General features: G+C 36.9%; 1 protein-coding gene across 4 annotated transcripts in view; it reads left to right on the top strand.

Moving 5' to 3' along the window:
- PTPRK (protein tyrosine phosphatase receptor type K) overlaps positions 1 to 20,400 on the top strand; it is a 619,103-nt gene that overhangs the window by 124,721 nt on the left and 473,982 nt on the right. For all 4 annotated transcript variants that reach the window (XM_068985075.1, XM_068985072.1, XM_068985073.1 and 1 more), the window contains exon 2: positions 17,077 to 17,199. In XM_068985075.1, the coding sequence (XP_068841176.1) occupies positions 17,077 to 17,199 (123 nt within the window). The remainder of the gene's footprint in view (positions 1 to 17,076; positions 17,200 to 20,400) is intronic.

The following is a 20,400-nucleotide window of genomic DNA, read 5'->3' as shown; positions in this document are numbered from 1 at the left end:
GGTCTTTTGCAACTCCATAGATGCTTGAATTTTTTCATTTTAAATAAATGAACATTTAAAGTGGATCCCTGCATTCTCCTAGAAAACTAGGGTGGACTTCATTGAGCTAAGGGGCAAATTAATGTTTTTTTTTAATACACTGGTCTGAGCAGCACTCCATGCTGATAGACACTTGGCAGATAACCCTGTTATTTAGTTTGTCTGTCTTTATGGGATTGCTTTGAGCTCTATTAGGAGTCAGGTTAGAATGTCACTGCCTTGTCCTGCTTCAGTGGTGTGTAGACGGGCTTAAATACAAGTCACCATCCTCAAATCGTTGGTTCTAGTGAATTAAATGCCCTCTACTACTGAGGAAATACATGGGTTGTAGATGCCGAAATAAACTGGGTTAAAAATATTTGTTAAACAAAGGAGATGCTAACTGAGAGGCACGTATCCTTGCTCTCCCAACAATTTCTCACTTGTAAATGGCATCTCTGAAGGGACTCCCAAATTCCTAGTGCCGGCATGGAGAGTAGACAGCTGAGTCACAGCTGCTAAAATCAGACGATGCCTCTGTCCCCCTCTCCAAGGGAAGAAATCAAGAAAGAGAGGAAAGAGAACTTGTGCCAATATCTTACTTAAAATTCACTGGTTTGAGAAGTCTATATGATTCTTAGGCTGAGAGGAAGCCATTACTTGAATAAATGGGAGTGTTTGGAACATGAAATCTGCTTTTCCTAAGGGACCTCTTGTAATTGGTCATAGTTTGTGCAAAAATGTATCTCATTTCTCCAGAGATCTTTCCTGTGTTTGTAGGAATGCCTGTGGTAGCTGGCCCATGGCTTATGGCTGGTTGTTTAGTTTGCGTTTTCACTTGGTAATACCTTGCTTGCTTATTGGCTTTTCTCAAGTTTAACACCACTCTTCCCTTTGAAAAGCTTATTCCCATCCCTTTGAGGAAAGCTCAGAAATGCCAGTTTTGCTTAGATTTGGATCCTGAATTGGTGCTTTACTAGCAATGTGGCCTTGAACAAATTGCCTAAGCTCAGATAAACTAAACTTATGTTAATTTCTCCATCTTTAAAATGGAAGTAATTTTTTTTTTTTTTTTTTAGTTGCTCAGTTGTGTCCAACTCTTTGCAACCCCATGGTCTATCCATGGAATTTTCTATTCAAGAATAAAATGGAAGTAATGTTAGTATCCACTTTTTTTTTTTAGGTTACTATGAGGATTAAATGAATTACTTCATGTAAAGCATTGAGAACAGTACCTCAACCACAGTAACCACTCAGCCTTTGTTAGCGGCAATTACTGTATTGCTGTTGCTGCAGTTTTCATCTCTACTATAGTCACATCTCTTTCTTTTACTACCTCTGACACTTTAATACTTCTGTTGCTGCTGCTTTTACCCTGTACCTAAAGAATATCCCCTTTTGAAAATAGCACTGAAGATGAGTACAGGGAGATACTAACCTACCAAAAAATTTAACACTCTAGCTAGAGGAAGAGCAGTAACAAATCAGCATCTGTTCACCATCACCATTATAAATATTGTTTTAGAAGTTCCTGTGAGTTTAAATAATTATGCATACACTTACACACACAGGAGAACAAATGTAGCATTATATAGACATTATGAATATAGGCTTTGGCTTCCTCAGTGGCTCAGTTGGTATAGGATCTGCCTGTAATGCAAGAGACCCTGATTCGATCCCTGGGTCAGGAAGATCCTCTGGAGAAGGAGATGGCAACCCACTCCAGTATTCTTGTCTGGGAAATCCAGACAAGGAGGAGCCTGGAGGACTCAGTCCATAGTCCATGGGGTGAAAGAGTTGGACACAACTTAGATAGCATCACCAACTCAATGGACATGAATTTGAGCAAACTCTGGGAGATAGTGAAGAACAGGGAAGCCTGGCGTGTTGCAGTCCATGGGGTCAAAAAGAGTCAGACACAACTGAGCGGCTGAACAACAATGGTACTTTGAAGTCCTGGTACCATGAATCGTAACGTTATTTTATTTACAGCATTAGCAAAATGGCTGGGTACCGTAAATTTTAGGAAACTAGTAGCTATCCTAAATCTTCAGTTCAGTTCAGTTCAGTTGCTCAGTCGTGTCCGACTCTTTGCGACCCCATGAATGGCAGCACACCAGGCCTCTCTGTCTATCACCAACTCCCGGAGATCACTCAAACTCATGTCCATCGAGTCGGTGATGCCAGCCAGCCATCTCATCCTCTTTTGTCCCCTTTTCCTCCTGCCCCCAATCCCTCCCAGCATCAGAGTCTTTTCCAGTGAGTCAACTCTTCGCATGAGGTGGCCAAAGTATTGGAGTTTCAGCTTTAGCATCATTCCTTCCAAAGAACACCCAGGACTGATCTCCTTTAGAATGGACTGGTTGGATCTCCTTGCAGTCCAAGGAACTCTCAAGAATCTTCTCCAGTACCACAGTTCAAAAGCATCAATTCTTCAATGCTCAGCTTTCTTCACAGTCCAACTCTCACATCCATACATGAACACTGGAAAAACCGTAGCCTTGACTAGACGGACCTTTGCTGGCAAAGTAATGTCTCTGCTTTTGAATGGGCCATCTAGGTTGGTCATAACTTTCTTTCCAAGGAGTAAGCGTCTTTTAATTTCATGGCTGCAGTCACCATCTGCAGTGATTTTGGAGCCCCAAATCTTAGCAATATGATAAGAAAATATAGTGTGGGAAAGCCTAGAAAGAAATATACACCAAAATGTTTGCACTGATTCTTTCTGGTTGGTAGGAGTATGTGTGAGTTTTTAATTAAAAAAAAAACCCCAAAACAAAAAACTGATGTGTATTAGTGCTTTCTATGTGTTGTGAAGGCTTCCCTGGTGGCTGAGCAGCAAAGAATCTGCCTGCAGTGCAGGAGACACTGGTTGAGAAGAACCCCTGGAGGAGGGCATGGCAACCCACTCCAGTATTCTTGCCTGGTGAGTCCCATGGACAAAGGAGCCTGGCGGGCTACAGTCCCCTGGGTCACAAAGAGTCAGACGTAAGTGTCGTGACTTAACATGCATGCACGCATGTGCTGTGAACTGTGTTAAATATTTTATTTCATGTTAACAATAACTGTTGGCTATACACTTTGTTTGTATTCTTATCAAATATTTTCATTAATCCCTTCTGAGATCCATAAAGCCTTTCTGAGTTTGTGAATTCTAATGCATCTGAAGATTGCAATTACAAAAATGCATATCAAATTGTGCATATAGTAATTTCCTGTTGCTTATATCTGCTTGAAGCTATCAATATGTAGAGAATAGTTTTGATCATAGGATTGAAATAAAGCTGCTCTCAATTTTGGAGTGGAAACTTGAACAGTATCCTCCTTTCTCTGTAAGAAAATACATGTTTATATATTCCGGTGTATAATGTATACAATCATGTTGACTGGTTTAGGTCTGACTTTTCTCCATGGTAACATTAAGCTTTGAGGGGAAAAAAGATATGCCTGACATCCTGGGTCCTTAGAGAGATTTACTTTGTGTCTTAAATGTTTGAGAAGAGGAGTGTGTTCATTGGTTTTCTTTGGAGGCTGTGGTTGTTATTGTGATTATAAATTTAAGTCTGGGAAGAAAGTTTTACCACTGAAGTCTCAGCCAAGTTAGTGATTGGGCAGGAAGTCAGCTCTCCTGCCTTCAATTACTTACTCTACAGTTCCCTTCCCCTGCGACTTCTACATCAGTGTTTTATAGTACTATAAAATTTTATTCTTTGACTCACACAATTCTCACTTCACCCTTGGAGGTGTAATTAATGCCATCGGGTCAGATTCAGTAGTCTTTCACTCATTGAGCTTTTGTGGTCTTCAAAGAAATCAAAGATAATCCAGTTCAAGACTGCATTTGCAGACATTGCTGCAGCCTGGGGCAAGGCTACATGCCAAGTCACTAGCTTTTAATGACTTTTAATGTTTTGGTAGAAATAATTTTTCTTGAAAACATGGCTGTGTTATAGTCAATATCTCCACAGCAAAAACAAGTGTTTTGTTCTGTGTTTACAAGATGCTTCAAATACATGAAAAGCACATTGCAGTATGCAACCTAGCCACATCCCTTTTATGAACTACTGAAGGGAGGGTAAGGATGGGATGCAGAATCTTGTAAATGGATTATGCTCATCTTGTGGGGGGATACTTGGTTGTAGATATGATCACAGCAAGGAGGAAGGTTCCTTGTCTCATACATTTCCCTTTAGATGTGGCAGTTAACAGGTTAGAGGTTAAAACTTGTTGATCAAGAATCTGAATGCTTCTTACTTGTGTTAAAACCTGCTGTGTATATATCTGGGCAATTCTTACAGTGATACAACCTCATATGATACATGGTATCATGACTGGTTGGCCAGTTGATATGACTTTGCCACTTAGATTGAGTAGGGTACAGATTCCACAAGTATATCCATCTAGGCCTCACCTTAGTGGTCTCTGCCCCCTTCACCCCTCAGCTCTTCCTCTGGACTTTCAAGCTCTTAGTCTTTAGTACAGCTCCCCCACTTCCACTTCTCCCCCAAGTTGCTTCTGTTTCTTCCCCAAGAGATGCTTTCATTCCTCTGAGTCTCTGTCACACAGTTTCTGTAGCCCAATAGCCCTTCTCCCTGTTACAACTCACTCTATGGAGCATTTCCTGAAAATTGTAGTCAAATACACCTACTTGGAGTATCAGCTGATTGCTTGCTCTAAACCATGATTGTCATGCCTCAGTTCCTCCAGCTCTACTTCTCCATGCATCAGCTTGGTTTAACTAGAATACATGTTAACATCTAACGTGTAGACTAAAATTAAACACAAAATTGAGAGATAAGAGCAGGGGTTCAAAAGGTACTTGAAGTTGGAAGATATATTCCTATTTCTTCTAATAGTGTGATTTCACTAGTTGGTTGAATTATATTCCACTAGTTCAAAATGCTGTTTCTTGAAATAGATTTTATTTTACTAATATCAGATTATTAGAAGAATATAATATTGAAAGTAGTAGCCAGATAGTTATAATCATAATCCAAGCATTTCATATGGAAATACTTATATGTCTGCATTCTCTGACAAAGTTATCAACCCATCCTTTGAAGATAAAGTAGCATCAAAAATGCTTTCGACATGTTTAGCTCTCTATTTCGTTGTAATCGGCTTTGCATTCTGGTTGTACCTTCAGGTGAGGCCTGAACTTACTAAAGTGGTAAGTGGAAAGGAACTATGTTTTATTATTAGATGTCAGGAGAATACTAGGAAGTTATACTCAAAGCTGTTCTTTTAGATAATTTTATTTTGGAGTGACTTACAATGCTATTGCTGCAATCAATCTTATCCTGAATGGTTTATCATAAACTGTTGCTTCTTATAAGCAGTTTTTCTTTGTTTTCCCAATCTGGATAAATAGCCAGTTGAAAGAACTGGTGGCTATGGCAGAATACTTTTATATCCTTCATTGCCTATGACCCCAGTTCTTTCCATTTGTCCACTGATTCAACTTTTTTTTTTACCTCTATCTTTGCATCTTTTTATTGTCTTAACATTTGCCAAATAATTGCTATATTCTGTATTGCCTCTTAAAATATACTTTGTGTTTATCTTCATAAGTTGATAGTGTTGAACATATATGATTTTCATGTGAATTAAGTAATAAAATACCTTACTAATGCTCATTAGCACAAAGTTTCTGATTTTAGTTGTGAATAATTTTTCTGTAAATGCCCTCCAAATTTGAAGGTGATCTTTATTGTCTTTGGATGTTATTGAAAAGACCCATACATAATTTGTTTTCACTCTTTTGGAAGTTGGTTACCCTAGCTTGTTTTGATATTATAGAACTCAGGTCAAAGTGAAAGTGAAAGTGAAGTCGCTCAGTCATGTCCGACTCTTTGCGACCCCGTGGACTGTAGCCCACCAGGTTCCTCCGTCTATGGGATTCTCCAGGCAAGAATACTGGAGTGGGTTGCCATTTCCTTCTCCAGGGGAATCTTCCCGACCTGGGGATCAAACCCAGGTCTCTCACATTGCAGGAAGACGCTTTAACCTCTGAGCCACCAGGGAAGCTCCCTTAGAACTCAGGAGGACTGCACATATGTGAATATTTTTGTAGGGTAGATTTCAAGAAGTGTTATTGCTGAACTGAAAGGCAAGTGATTAAAAACCAAATTACAGCCCCCTTCCCACACCAAAATAGTGCCATTTGCCCTCCTATTTTTAACGCATGTAATGTCAACACAGAGGAGCCTGGTGGGCTATAATCCATGGGGTAGCAAGAGTTGGACATGACTTAGCAACTAAACCACCACCACCAAGTATTATTAATCCTTTAAGATTTTGCAGATGATATGGAGAAAAAATTCTCAGTTTTGTTGCAATTTGCCTTTACTCAAATAGTGAGTATGGCAAACTTTTCTTAAGTTTACTGAGACATTGATTAGGGGCAATTTGTTTTTATGAATTATTTGCTAGGATAACCATGTCCTTGTCAGCTTTACATGGTAACAATGTCTTTTATTTTATGTATTTTTAGAGCTTTGACAATTTCAAAATACAAGCTATGGCTTGAGGTGAGAAGTGAGGCAGTAAAGCTGTCCTCCTGCATGGCAGATACCAGACTTCAGATTCTATCTCCATACTGTCACTGCTTTTAACCTATTATCCAAATCTGTATGCCAGCTCTTCACCCCCTCATATTTGAAAATAAAATTTTCCAGATTTTTTATGGTTCATTCTGAAGAAGTGTGTTTGCCTTTTATCTGTAAACTGTATAGTTCAATGGTCATTTACAGTTTAAAGTTGGTCATTACATTTTAGAGCAAAAACTGGAGGGAAAATTAAATATGTTAAGTAAATGAGATATAATGCTTCAGTCAATCATGTGAATTTGATGAGACAAGGATATTTCAGGTCTGTAGGTATTTTTATACCTACTATTCTTAGAAGCCAAGAGCCCCTAATACAAATGGAGTCTGCAACAAAAGTTAATTTCCCTGTATGAAATTATTCTTCCAGGTCCTTTCTGTACTGAAGCATTTTTTTATATTTTTGAGTTTCATCTGAAATTCTAATATAGGCAGAGTCAACATCTTTAAAATATTTTTATTACATAAGGATAGTTGAATTGTGGTAGTTTACATTTTAGAATTTCTATTAGGCAGTAGAATCAGTGGTGGTATGAATTTTTGACATATAATGGAGTTTTTTTTTTTATCATATAAGCTGCTTTATCTTTTTTACAAAGGCCCAGGAATGATAGGATATTGTTGTAAGCTTGTCTGTTTTCTAATCCTTCAAATTTTGGTCATGTTACTTTAAAAGTATCCTGTAAATATAAAACAATAACAGGAATCTCAGATGTTTTCCTTACTGAAAGCCTAACTTAATGATGCCTTAAATGTGTATAGCATGTGGATTTACTATTCACAGGATATTGTGGAGAGATTTTCAAAATTAATTGGCACAGTATTCCTATGTAGTAGTTGGAAGTAGAAGCCAAATTGGCTTTTTTTTTTTTTTTTAATTGAAATGAGAGAATAAGGATACAGGCAGGCCTGAATCTCACTTGGTAAAGCCCTGTGTAAAAACCTTATTCATCGTTCTCCCAATTATGACTCTCTTCATTAGGTTAGAGTGCTATTGACTTACACGTTGTTTAAATGTCTGTGTTGAGCATTGGTTTTTGGTGGTTGAGAGATCTTTACTTTATGTGGTGATTCCTCTAAACGGTTACCATATGAACTGTCCTGAGAAAGAAAATTTGAGCAGAGATTCATTGTAATACAGGCCTCAACACTGACTTGGTCAGAAGTTGATAGATTTAAAGGCTAGTAAAAGTCTCAGCAAAACATTGGTTAAAGCCCAGATTGCTTCCTTTATGGGAAAGGGGCAGAGATCTCTGACAACAAGGTCTCTTAACATCATTCAGTATTAATATAAAGATTGCTTGTGTTTGGGTGAGTGGCTTGTTTGCTGGGAACCTGGTAAAAGGCCAGACTGACTGTTTATATGATTCTTAGAATGAGGGAACTGGTTAATACATCTGAAATCAGTAATTAACATACTGCCTGAAATGATGATATCCAGCTTTTTTAAATTCTAAATAAAGGAAATGGCAGAAAGAACCACAAGTCTTTACTCCTTAGAATGTTTTAAGAATGATGGAAAATCCAACATTCACTTGTACAACTTCTCTAGTACACCAAGTCTAGAAACATTTCAGTAGTTAAAGGGCTTCATATTAATGAAAAAGAGAAATTTTTCTTTTTACTTTCAGGATGCATTTTAATTACTAAATTAGTTGGTTATCTTTTCTTCAGTTTATTTCTGCCTTACACAACTGAATTGTTAAACTTCTTCAACTGAGAATGTTTAAGATTCCTTTGCCAATATGATAAAAAAATTTAATTCAAAGCCATAAGGCAGATCTTTGCTCGTCCTCTAGAAGGTTGGGTTATGGAATTCTGTTTTACATGGCTTCAGCATTTTGCAGAACTCCCTTCATAAATGAAAAATGATCCATCACCCATCATGCTTGAGCTGAGTCAGGAGCCACTGTTGAAATAAGCCAGAATGTGTCTGATATGGGTGAAGTGTAGCCTACCAAGAATCCCTCCATGAGAAACAAAACAAAGAAATGTTTAAATGTGAGCTTGGATGGTTTCCAGTTTTACCAAAGTGTAACTGTGGCTTCAGTTGTGAATTGTATTTTTCAGTACATTTACTCTCTATTACTTTGTTCACTGAGTTTGTCTAGATTGTGTATCTAACACTAAACAAAAAAGATGAGATTTTACTGGGATAGAAAAAATTTTACTGGATAAAAAATAGGAGAAGAAACTTGGGTAAATACATTAACATGCTTTGCAAAAATACCTGGTTTCTTACCCTAGAATTCCTGTAAGGGCTACTGCAAAAATTACCAGAACAAATTGCTTTTGATTTATTTTAATGTTTTTAAAGAAGAAAAGTCACTTGTTTATACATGTTTTAGGGAAGACGAGGTGAAAGTGAAGGTTGCTAAGCAAGAGTGATAGGATAGTATCATATACTTTCTCAGCCTTCTATTGAAATAAAATTCTTTGCTGAAGTTACTAGTTAATCAGACTTCTCTGATAGCTCAGTTGATAAAGAATCTGCCTGCAATGCAGGAGACCTCGGTTCAATTCCTGGGTCAGAAAGATCCACTGGGGAAGGGATAGGCTATTCACTCCAGTATTGTTGGGCTTCCCTTGTGGCTCAGCTGGTAACAAATCCACCTGCAATGTGGGAGACCTGGGTTCAATCCCTGGGCTGGGAAGATTCCCCTGGAGAAGGGAAAGTTTACCCACTCCAGTATTCTTGGCTGGAGAATTCCATGGACAGGGGACACCACTGAGCAACTAACACTAATAAGATATCTTTCCTATTGCTAGCATCAAGCCTAAGAGACTTTGATATGTAATGTGTTCAAAGTTTACTACATTTTATCCATAAAGGTTGCAGCACCGCCACACCGTTACATGGGTAGGAGGGGTAGGTACTGCTCTCTTTGTTGAGTAATGGCTTGAGGTTGGTGCTGAGAATATCTAACGACTCTTCATTTTGAGAAGCCATTTATTTTCATGGTTGAGAGTAAAGAACCTGTATAGTACCTGGGTTCAAATCCTGACTCTGATATTTACTTGCTTTGTAACCCTGGGCAATTTTATTTTTCTCTACTAAGAGGTACTTCTCATTAATATGTTCCTTTTACATTTTAATAAAGCTCTTTTCATCTGTGAAATCATTTCTATGGCTGTTTGGCATGTAATCATCCATTAGTTCCATAATGAGGTTGGATGAAGTCACATATGTACTGTCAGGGCTGCCCAGGTCTCCAAGGCTTATTTTTGGAACTTCAACTTGTACCTGAGACCTGAAAATTAGGAATGAAGACTTGGATTATGCACGTCTGACTTCTGGGTACCCTCCCACAATGGACATGTGCTTGGGTATGTTTGAGACAGAGGATTGCAATCTTGTTTTCTTTTATCTACTTCCTTGATTCACACAATTACTTTTAATTTTATTTCATTTATAGAAAAAGCACCAGACCAGTGATCCATAGGAGGAGATAACAAATGATTGGGTGAATAAATGTATTTGGGTTCACAGACATTATGTGTTTAAATATTTGCATGCAGGTATGCATGTATATGATGGGTCATAATGTAAAATATATTTCCCTTTGTCATCTTAAAACCTTGAAGCCCAGAAAGGACCTTGAAAGTGTTTTCAGCTCTTGCATACTCTCACTTTCTGGTTTAAACCACTGTCCAGCCAGACAGCCTGATTTGCTTTTAGACATAGTACTGTCATTCAGAGCCCATTTCCAGCTTCAGTTTCTTGGCTGCTGCCTACTTGGTATAAGGGAAAGAAAATCAGGTCATATGGAAGTGAGCAGGTCTTTGGAGGAGAAATCAAAGATCCTTGGTTGAAAGCTTTAAACCAGACTGTGTACTACCTGTAATTTTCAAGAATACTTAAGATCAGAGTGATCTAATCCAGGTGTTGATGAACTGTGGCCTGCAGGCCAAATCCAGCATGCCAACTGTTTTTTAACTTTTTTTTTTTAATTGAGAAAAAACGATTTTTTTTGGCTGCTTTTTGTAGCATGTGTATTCTTAGTTCCCCTGCCATGGGTTGAACCTGTTCCCCCTGCAGTGGAAGCACAGAGTCTTTACTGGACCATCAGGGAAGTCCTGCCACCTGTTTTTGTAATAAAAGTTTTATTTGAATACAGCCATACCCATTTGTTAGGTAGTCTCTGTGGCTACTTTTTGCTGCAGTGACAACAGTTATGTAGTTGTGACAGAAATGATATGGCCTGCATAACCTAAAATATTTATTAATTGGCTTTTGATAGATGAAGTTTGCTGCCTTGATCTAAAGGAAGGTTATTTCCTTACTGAAAACATATCTATGAATATTCAGAGAAAACTGGATATGGTAATAGAATATTTTCTTTATGGGGACTCTCTTTAGTCTTTCTGGGTAAACTGTGTAGAAACCATAAGTTTCTTTCTTCTGCTGTTTAATATGTGCATGAGTTTGCCTCTATATAGCGTATATACAGAATACCTTGTCAAGAATGGAACATATAAAAATAAGGGTGCTGTTAAAAAAACTTGTTGAGTGTTAGCAGGTTTACATATATTATCGCTAATCCTCATGTAATTGTACTGTAACTATTATTATCTTGATTTTATTGGGAAGGAAATTGAAACTCAAAGAAATCAAATAGCAAAGCTGTGTATGTGCTCAGCCATCTCTGCATGCTTCATCTAGAAATGCTGTCTCTTTCTTCTACCGCATCAGTGACAGTATATGCCAATTTGTTAAATTCCTTGTGTGTGTGTGTGTGTGTGTGCACTTAGTCATGTTCAGCTCTTTGCGATGTCATAGAGTGTAGCCCGCCAAGGTCCTCCGACCTTGGGACTTTTTCAGGCAAGACTATTGTAGTGGGTCACCATTTCCTTCTCCAGGGGATCTTCCTGACCCAGGGGTGGAACCTGTGTCTCTTGCATCTCCTGCATTGGCAAGCAGATTCTTTACCACTGTGCCACCTGGGAAGCCTTGAAGTTGAGGAGATCTTAATATTGCTTCTCTGCCAAGATGGAGGGAAGTAAAATTGGACTTATTTTTCTATTCTGGTTAATTTAGTCTTGTTAAAGGAAGATTATTTGGCTAGTTGGAGTATAGCATTTGCTTCAAAATATAGACAATTTGAATAAAAGTCTTACTAGCTAAATAATTTTGGATTATATATATTATACATATGTTCTTGGCTTGAAGTGGTAATCTAGAGATGAACGATTAGATAATTTATGGGTGTGTTTGAAATGAGCTCTTCACTCATCATTGAGTCATTTATATATATCAATAAATGGTGGGCTTGAATTTCCATAAATGTATTTTAAGTTCCTTTTCCTTTATGGAGGAGCTAGGCTGAAATAATTTTTCTTATACTAATTAACTACTAGCAGGGCAAAATATATTTTTTTCTGGATCTGAAGTTATTACCTTTAACCTTTTTTCATAAATTCTCTTGTTTTTCTTCATTAGATCCTCTTTGTTATTGAACCAGAGCAATGTGTTAAGTATAAGTGACTCATACGTATGAGCTCAAAGCTATTCGTCCTTTGTATCTATTTGGATTTTTTTTCCGATTTGAATTTCTGTACTTAAGTTGAGAACAAGCATTGCTTCCCCTTAGATTGGAGATAAACTTCCTCAACACTGATTATGATGTGTCAGTTCTTCTTTTGTACCTTCAATATTCCAAGAAGCTGAAAGGGAAAAACAATCTATTGAGATATCCCAGTAGGTTTCAGAGGAAATATGAACTTTATTTAAAAGCATCCATTTTTATGCTTTTCCAATAATCTGTGTTTCTGAAAATAGACAATGTTGCCTCAGATTATAAATGGAATTACATTTAAGATATTCAGTAACAAGTTACTTTTCTGTTCTTCTGAATTTTTTCTTTTTTCTGTGAAACCTATTGGCTTCTTTGTAATGCATTTCGGGGCTTATACCAGTAAAAATATATTATGGTTTTGATTAGCATAGATAGAGATGATCTATTCAAAGTTAGTTTGATTCAGTATTGCATGTGACCTAATGTGACACATATTACCCTTTCTTTGGAGGATAAATTAATTCTTAATGGAGGATAGATTATTTCTTAATGGAGGGTTGATTATTTCAAAGTTGGTGGTCACTTACATGAGCAAATTTGTGTATCACAGTTTAATTCACAATTGGAAAATATTAATTTGTCCATTTTGTCATAATCAACAATATTTAGAATATTGCATTTTGCAAACATATTTTGTCTAGAACTTTTCCTCTTACTTTTCAGAACCCTGTGTATTCCAATTTAAGAAAATGAAAATTAAAATGGTCTCTATCTTTAGCTAAATGAGGCTTTTTCTTTACAAATAGTAAAGAACCATGAAATATAATTCAGTATGTTTCTTGAAATTTACTTCAGTCAGAAAATTAAGACTTCATAGATGCTTTGAAGGGGTGAATGTGGAAGGTCATAGTACAATGGCTTTTGAAAAGATGTCCTCCATAAAATGTTCAGAGTTGTCTGGGGGACTACTGACATTTTATTTTTGTCCAACTCAACTTGGTTCTAAATTAACCTGACCCTGAGTTTTATGGAAAGTTTTCATATCAGAAAGTATTTAACTTTAATATTCATTCTTTCAGGCTTCCCAGGTGGCTCTAGTGGTAAATAACCTGACTGCCAATGCAGGAAACGTAGGAGATGCAGGTTCAGTCCTTGAGTCAGGAAGATCCCCTGGAGGAGGACATGGCAACCCACTCCAGTGTTCTTGCTTGGAGAATCCCATGGACAGAGAAGCTTGACAGTCTACAGTCCATGCGGTCACACAGAGTTGGACACGACTGAAGTGACTTAGCACACACACTTTGGTTCTTTTATGATTTCACAGAAAGGGTCTCTATTTCCTTACTGTCTCATAGAGCCATCACCATCTGTTTAAATAAACACTCAAGACTCTCTCTAAATTCTAGATGTTTAGGCAATATAATTTTTGAGATAGGCATATTTTAATTTTTTATATTTTTGTTTTTAATGTTTCTTAGTACACATCCTTTTAATGGGAATGGAAAGAAATTTAGGCAAGTCTAGATTAGCTTGATTTTTATTTTCAGATGAACAGCTTGCAGTGCCCCACAAATGGGTTGTGCCAGTGGAAGCAGGCAGCAGATCTGTGCCTTAGCTGGCTGGCTGGCATAGAGGAATTAGCAATCTGTGAGATGGCTCTTCAGAAGTAATTTTCCTCCGAGGGTCGAGGAACTTGCGGTTGTCATTTCACTGAAATGGTTTTGCTTCTACTCGTAGTCCTGTCACCAGCAGCAAACACAAAACCTGAACATATAAGGTGTTTCCTTGTTCATTTTTCATCCTCTCTGCCTAAGTAAATTTCTTGAACATCATTTCAGTGTTGCCTCCTTTTGTCTAGCTCAGTGAAGCTTTGAATTTGTATGTTAGGTTTTTATTTATGAATTAGAGCCTTGCTAAGATTTCTCTTTTAAATAGGTCATAATACTATATATAAAAATGTCTTAAACAGAGGGACATGTGTATAGAAGACTATGTATTAAAGAAGACTTTGTTTTTAGTCTAGTGAGCCCTTAAAGGTAAACTAAGGTTATGCAAAGTGGGTTATGTGCTGTCTGTTATAAGGTTGAACCAAGTTATCTACAGACATTTTCCCCCATTACTCTTTAAACGTCACATAGCTTCTGGAGTGTTATTGTTGTTATCATTATTATTAATGTGCCTTGAACTGGATCATACTCCTGGATGAAACCCTTTAATGACTTCATACAATGATAGACTAAACCCTAAATGTTTTATGGTGTCTGAAAATCTCATATTTAGTTTGATTCTTTTTTGTCCCCTGCATGCTTTTCATTCTCATTATGCAGAATTGAGATTCTTCAGCATCTCGTGTTTCTTTAGATTTGTTATGCCCTTGCTTTTGCTTTTTCTCTAATTTCAGTCCCACTTTCATTCTGGCCTGGCACATCCTTACTCATTTTTATAGGCCTAACTCCATGAAGCCTTCCAAAACCAACTCAGGTATAGATAGCCAATTCATTTGTCATTTGTGTTCTTTGTGGCGTTGGTCATTATGATTATAATTCCTATTATGATTCCTTGTTGTTGTTTAGTCGCTGTCATGGCCAACTCTTTTGCGACCCCGTGGACTTTAGCCTGCTAGTCTCCTCTGTGCATGGGAATTCCCAGTCAAGAATTCTGGAGTTGGTTGCCATTGCGTTCTCCAGGGGATCTTCCCCACCCAGGAATTGAACCTGCATCTCCTGTTTTGACAGGTGGATTCTTTACCACTGGACCACCAGGGAAACCCATGATCCCTTGTAACACACTGTGTTTTAAATATATATACTTTCCCACTCATGTCTGTCCATTCCATTCGTCAGGCCAGGAATAGTATTTTTGGTATTTCTTATCATCTAGTCCAGTATATTATATCAGTTCTTAACCTTGAACTTCAAAATTCTTTACAAAAAGATTCATAAAGATTAATTCCTATGCTATATATGTGGTGCATAGATATATTGTACTTCTTAGATTAGAACTTACTGTAAATTAGAACATAAAAAAGTGTCTTAAAAAAATTCTTTTATCACCCAAGTCAGATGGACCAGGAACTTTTCCTAAGATTCTTGACTAATATGGCAGTGATGTGCAACAAATAACAGGGGTTGACCCACTTATTTTATATAGCTTCACTTAGTTGTTATTGCTAATAAGAATCCTGGAGGCTAAAATTAACAATGGCCATGAAGGACAGCAATTAAGGCCATTTGTCTTCTAAATGTGCCAATGTAGGTTCCACTGGTAGTTTAAATTTATACATGGAAGTCACTCATACTATTATAATGGGCAGTGAAGGCCCTGAAGGTATGTGTTGCAAAGCAATAAGTCATTTTAGGGTCATGATAGCAAATTATATTTTGAGACAAACTTTCCCATTGCTATGGAAAGATTAATTTCCTAACAACCTCTTTACATCGATTAATTTTAAATTAAAAAGTACATCATTTTTCATGACAGCATTTATATAAAGGCTATTTTAGGCATATTTAAATGACAGTATTAAGACTTCAACCTGCTGAAATTTTTTTATTGTAAAGGATTGATGTGGTCATAAGAGTGATTTGAGGATACCCAAGTCATTCCACTTTTGATAAAGGTTACTTAGGCTATAGTGTGATCTGAACATTTCTGATTTTGCCTTTTTTGCCTATAACACTGGCTTGTCTCTGTCATTGGTGAGAAATATAACTTTTATTCTCAAATTGATAAACTTTTGATGAGGGAAATGAATTCTTCATTTACTGAGAATTTATAGCCCTGAAGTTTAACAGCCCCCCTAGCCTGCTTTTAGTCAGAGAATTCACTGAGTTTCTTCACAAGGATCCCCATGGAAACTAAACAAAAAAGCTACTTGAAAGGAGACAGGTTATTGGTTTTTCTCATTAAATCCACTGCTGGATTTTCATTAGTTCTAATCCATTTTCCTTCAAGATTAGATATATAGGCCAGTTCTGATTTTCATGAATTGAATAAGCGATATATGTTGTTGTGTGTGCCTGTATATGCAGTCTGAGATGCAAAAGTAATTATTCTTCTTCTGCCATAAAATTACCCCAGAAAATAAAGCCAGGGAAAATGACTGATGTAAAGGGGAAAGGCCACCTCCATTTTTTAAAAAAGAGGTTATTAAATAAAGTGAAGGTACTGAGAGGGATGATAGGCTAATCTGATCAGTTTTATGCTTCATTCAGTTTTTCCCCACTTTTGTGTCATAATTGTGTATCAAAGTAATCTAAATAAAGTATGGAAGTGTGTTTCACTGACCACAAGCACTTTAGACCTTATAAAAGTTTAAGTATTTTGTTTGCTATTATGACTAGATTTCAAAGTGTTCTTTTAAAGCAAGAAATTTGGTAAAACTTAGATATTGTGGGACTTCCCAGGTAGCTCAGGTGATAAAGAATCCACCTGCCAGTACAGGAACCACAGGAGACCTGGGTTCCATCCCTGGGTGGAGAAGATCCCCTGAAGAAGGAAATGCATTCTGGAGGCAACTCACTCCAGTATTCTTGCCTCAACTATTCCATAGACAGAGGAGTCTGTCAGGCTACAGTCCCTGGGGAACTTGCCTTATAAAGACAATTTTCACTCTTTTCCTTCCTTCCCTTCCCCTCGGTAAAGCTGTTAAAAATTATTTAGATTCCTGGTGGTTTATATAGTTAACTGTATCTTCTGTTATTATTCATATTTAAAAATCTGTGCCTCAGCCTTACTTCTGAGGCTCAAATCAATCTCTTACTCAAACAAGATACTGATAGAAGTTTCAATGTATGTGAACATTTAATGAAAGTAGTGATAGATAGAAATCCTGTTTACCATTAAATTTATGAGTACCACAATGTACATTGCAATCTAATGTGTTTTCCAGCACATCTACTGTTTAGACTATAACAGTAATTCTTTTCCCCTTTCAGGTGGCTGTACTTTTGATGATGGTCCTGGAGCTTGTGATTACCACCAGGATTTATATGATGACTTTGAATGGGTACATGTTAGTGCTCAAGAACCTCATTATCTGCCACCAGAGATGCCTCAAGGTAAGAGTCATTCTGTTTACTGAGGTTGGAAAAGTCCTTTGGAATATGTAGCATTTTCTTATATTAGGTTATAATATAATAATTTGTTATAACAAACTACTGTGGTCAAACTACTTGACCCCATCAAAGACCCTCAATGGATTCTTTGCCTTTTCTTGAATAACTTTATCTAATCCTTTGTTCCTCATGAAAATTCACTGTAATCTTCGTTATCTCTGACCCCAAAAAAAGGTAAGTATTAGTGCTTGTTTTCCCGTTTAATAAAAAAGTAAAATGGCAATAAAACCAAAACATAAAAAATAAAAAGAACAACATCCAAAATCCTTTCAAAGCTGTCTACATTGTAAGATCAGCTCACTTACTACCTTTTCTATTAAATCATAAGATTTGATGTAATCAGACCACTTTAATGGCAGAAAGCAAAGAAGAACTAAAGAACCTCTTGATGGGGGTAAAGGAGGAGAGTGAAAAAGCTGGCTTAAAAACTAAATTTAAACAACTAAGATCATGGCATCCGGGCCCATTACTTCATGGCAAATAGAAGGGGAAACATCTGATGAGAACAGCTAACTCATTGGAAAAGTCCCTGATGCTGGGAAAGATTGAGAGCAGGAGAAGAGGGTGTCAGAGGATGAGGTGGCTGGATGGCATCACTGAGGCAATGGCTGTGAATGTGGGCAAACTCTGAGAGATGGTGAGGGACAGAGAGGCCTGGTGTGCTGCAGTTCATGGGGTCATAAAGAGTTGGACGCAACTTGGCGACTAAACAACAGCAACAAACAGACTGAAGAGAAACTTTCTTGTTTCATGAAAGGGAGAGAGCTTATCTCATGCCATTGGCCATGAGCATGCCAAATGTGTTTTCCCTTAATTATTAATTATTAATAACATAGGATCTTAACATATACATACCATTTTATGTACTAAGCTAAGCTAACCTAAGCTAAGTCACTTCAGTCGTGTCCGACTCTGTGCGACCCCATAGACGGCAGCCCACCAGGCTCCCCCGTCCCTGGGATTCTCCAGGCAAGAACACTGGAGTGGGTTGCCATTTCCTTCTCCATTTTATATAGTAGCAGGCTAATATTTGTGCCTTCAGTTCCAAACTAGTTTGGAATCAATGTCAACCTCTGTGTATGTATATTATTAAATTGAAAAATTGAAACTGCAAATAAAATTTTTAAAATACTTTACTAAAGAGAATAAATTACTTTCCTATTACTTAGAAATGAAATATGGAATATAATTATGTATGATCACATATACAATATATAATATACTGATATTTAATAATGTAATATATTAATACACTATGGAATAGTACATCATCCTTATTATCATGTGTGTTTGATAAGATGTTTGCCTCTTAGTAGTAATTTAAATTTTAAAATATAGTTTCAGTGTTTTAATCATAATATTATACACGTCTATTTTTCTTACTGTTTCACCCCATGATGTACTCTTTGAGAGTAGTGTGAATTAAATCTGCTTTCTACTCTAAATTGTCACTTTTCATAGGTGGGTAGACAAATGGATACTTCTGCAGCTGAGCTGGGCCATAATTTCCAGAGGAATAAATTGGTATTAGGCAGCTAGTACCCTTTGCTTCTCATATTTGACCCTTATGTTGTCAGCAGACATATTTATTTATTTATTTTTGTATTCTTTATGATTTCCTTTATTTAGATATTAAAAAAACAGGTAAAACAATAAAATAGAAGCCATGATAATGTTTTGTTTGGCGTAGTTAATGACTATAAGGAGGTTTAAAAGAGTCTTCTTAGGGTGCTGCTAATATTCTATGTATGACCTGGGTAGTATTTTACCAAGCATGTTCACCTCAAGAAAATCCATCCAAGCTATGCTTAAAATTTACTTTTTATTTTTTTTTATTTTTAATTTTACATTGAAATATAGTTGATACACAATATTGAGTTAATCTCAGGTGTACAACAAAGTGATTTAGTTGTACATACACAAATATCTATTCTTTTTTAGATTCTTTTTTCCATATAAGTTAGAGTACTGAGTAGAGTTCCGTGTACTGAAGAGTAGGTCTTTGTTAATTATCTATTTTATATTTAGTAATATATATATATGTTAATCCCAAGCTCCTAATTTACTGCCCCCCCACCCCCCACACACACACTTTACCCTTTGATAACAGCAAGTTTGTTTTCTGAGGCTGTGAGTCTGTTTTTTTTTTTAATAAATAAGTTCATTTGCAATATTGTTCTTTATATTCCACATATAAATGACATCATACTAGTTTGCATTCCCACCAACAGTGTAGGAGGGTTCCCTTTTCTCCACACCCTCTCCAGCATTTGTTGCTTGCAGATTTTTGGATCGCAGCCATTCTGACTGGTGTGAAGTGGTACCTCATTGTGGTTTTGATTTGCATTTCTCTGATAATGAGTGATGTTGAGCATCTTTTCATGTGTTTGTTAGCCATCCGTATGTCTTCTTTGGAGAAATGTCTATTTAGTTCTTTGGCCCATTTTTTGATTGGGTCGTTTATTTTTCTGGAATTGAGCTGCATAAGTTGCTTGTATATTTTTGAGATTAGTTGTTTGTCAGTTGCTTCATTTGCTATTATTTTCTCCCATTCAGAAGGCTGTCTTTTCACCTTGCTTATAGTTTCCTTTGTTGTGCAGAAGCTGTTAATTTTAATTAGATCCCATTTGTTTATTTTTGCTTTTATTTCCAGAATTCTGGGAGGTGGATCATAGAGGATCCTGCTGTGATTTATGTCGGAGAGTGTTTTGCCTATATTCTCCTCTAGGAGTTTTATAGTTTCTGGTCTTACATTTAGATCTTTAATCCATTTTGAGTTTATTTTTGTGTGCGGTGTTAGAAAGTGATCTAGTTTCATTCTTTTACAAGTGGTTGACCAGTTTTCCCAGCACCACTTGTTAAAGAGATTGTCTTTACTCCATTGTATATTCTTGCCTCCTTTGTCAAAGATAAGGTGTCCATATGTGTGTGGATTTATCTCTGGGCTTTCTATTTTGTTCCATTGATCTATATGTCTGTCTTTGTGCCAGCCACTATGGAGAACAGTGTGGAGATTCCTTAAAAAATTGCAAATAGAACTACCTTATGACCCAGCAATCCCACTGCTGGGTATACACACCGAGGAAACCAGAATTGAAAGAGACACATGTACCCCAATGTTCATCGCAGCACTGTTTATAATAG

The sequence above is a fragment of the Capricornis sumatraensis genome, chromosome 13 (genome assembly GCF_032405125.1).
Source record: "Capricornis sumatraensis isolate serow.1 chromosome 13, serow.2, whole genome shotgun sequence".
Taxonomy (NCBI): Eukaryota; Metazoa; Chordata; class Mammalia; order Artiodactyla; family Bovidae; genus Capricornis; species Capricornis sumatraensis.
Note: the sequence above shows the minus strand (reverse complement) of the source record. Positions and strands in the feature narration are given on the sequence as shown.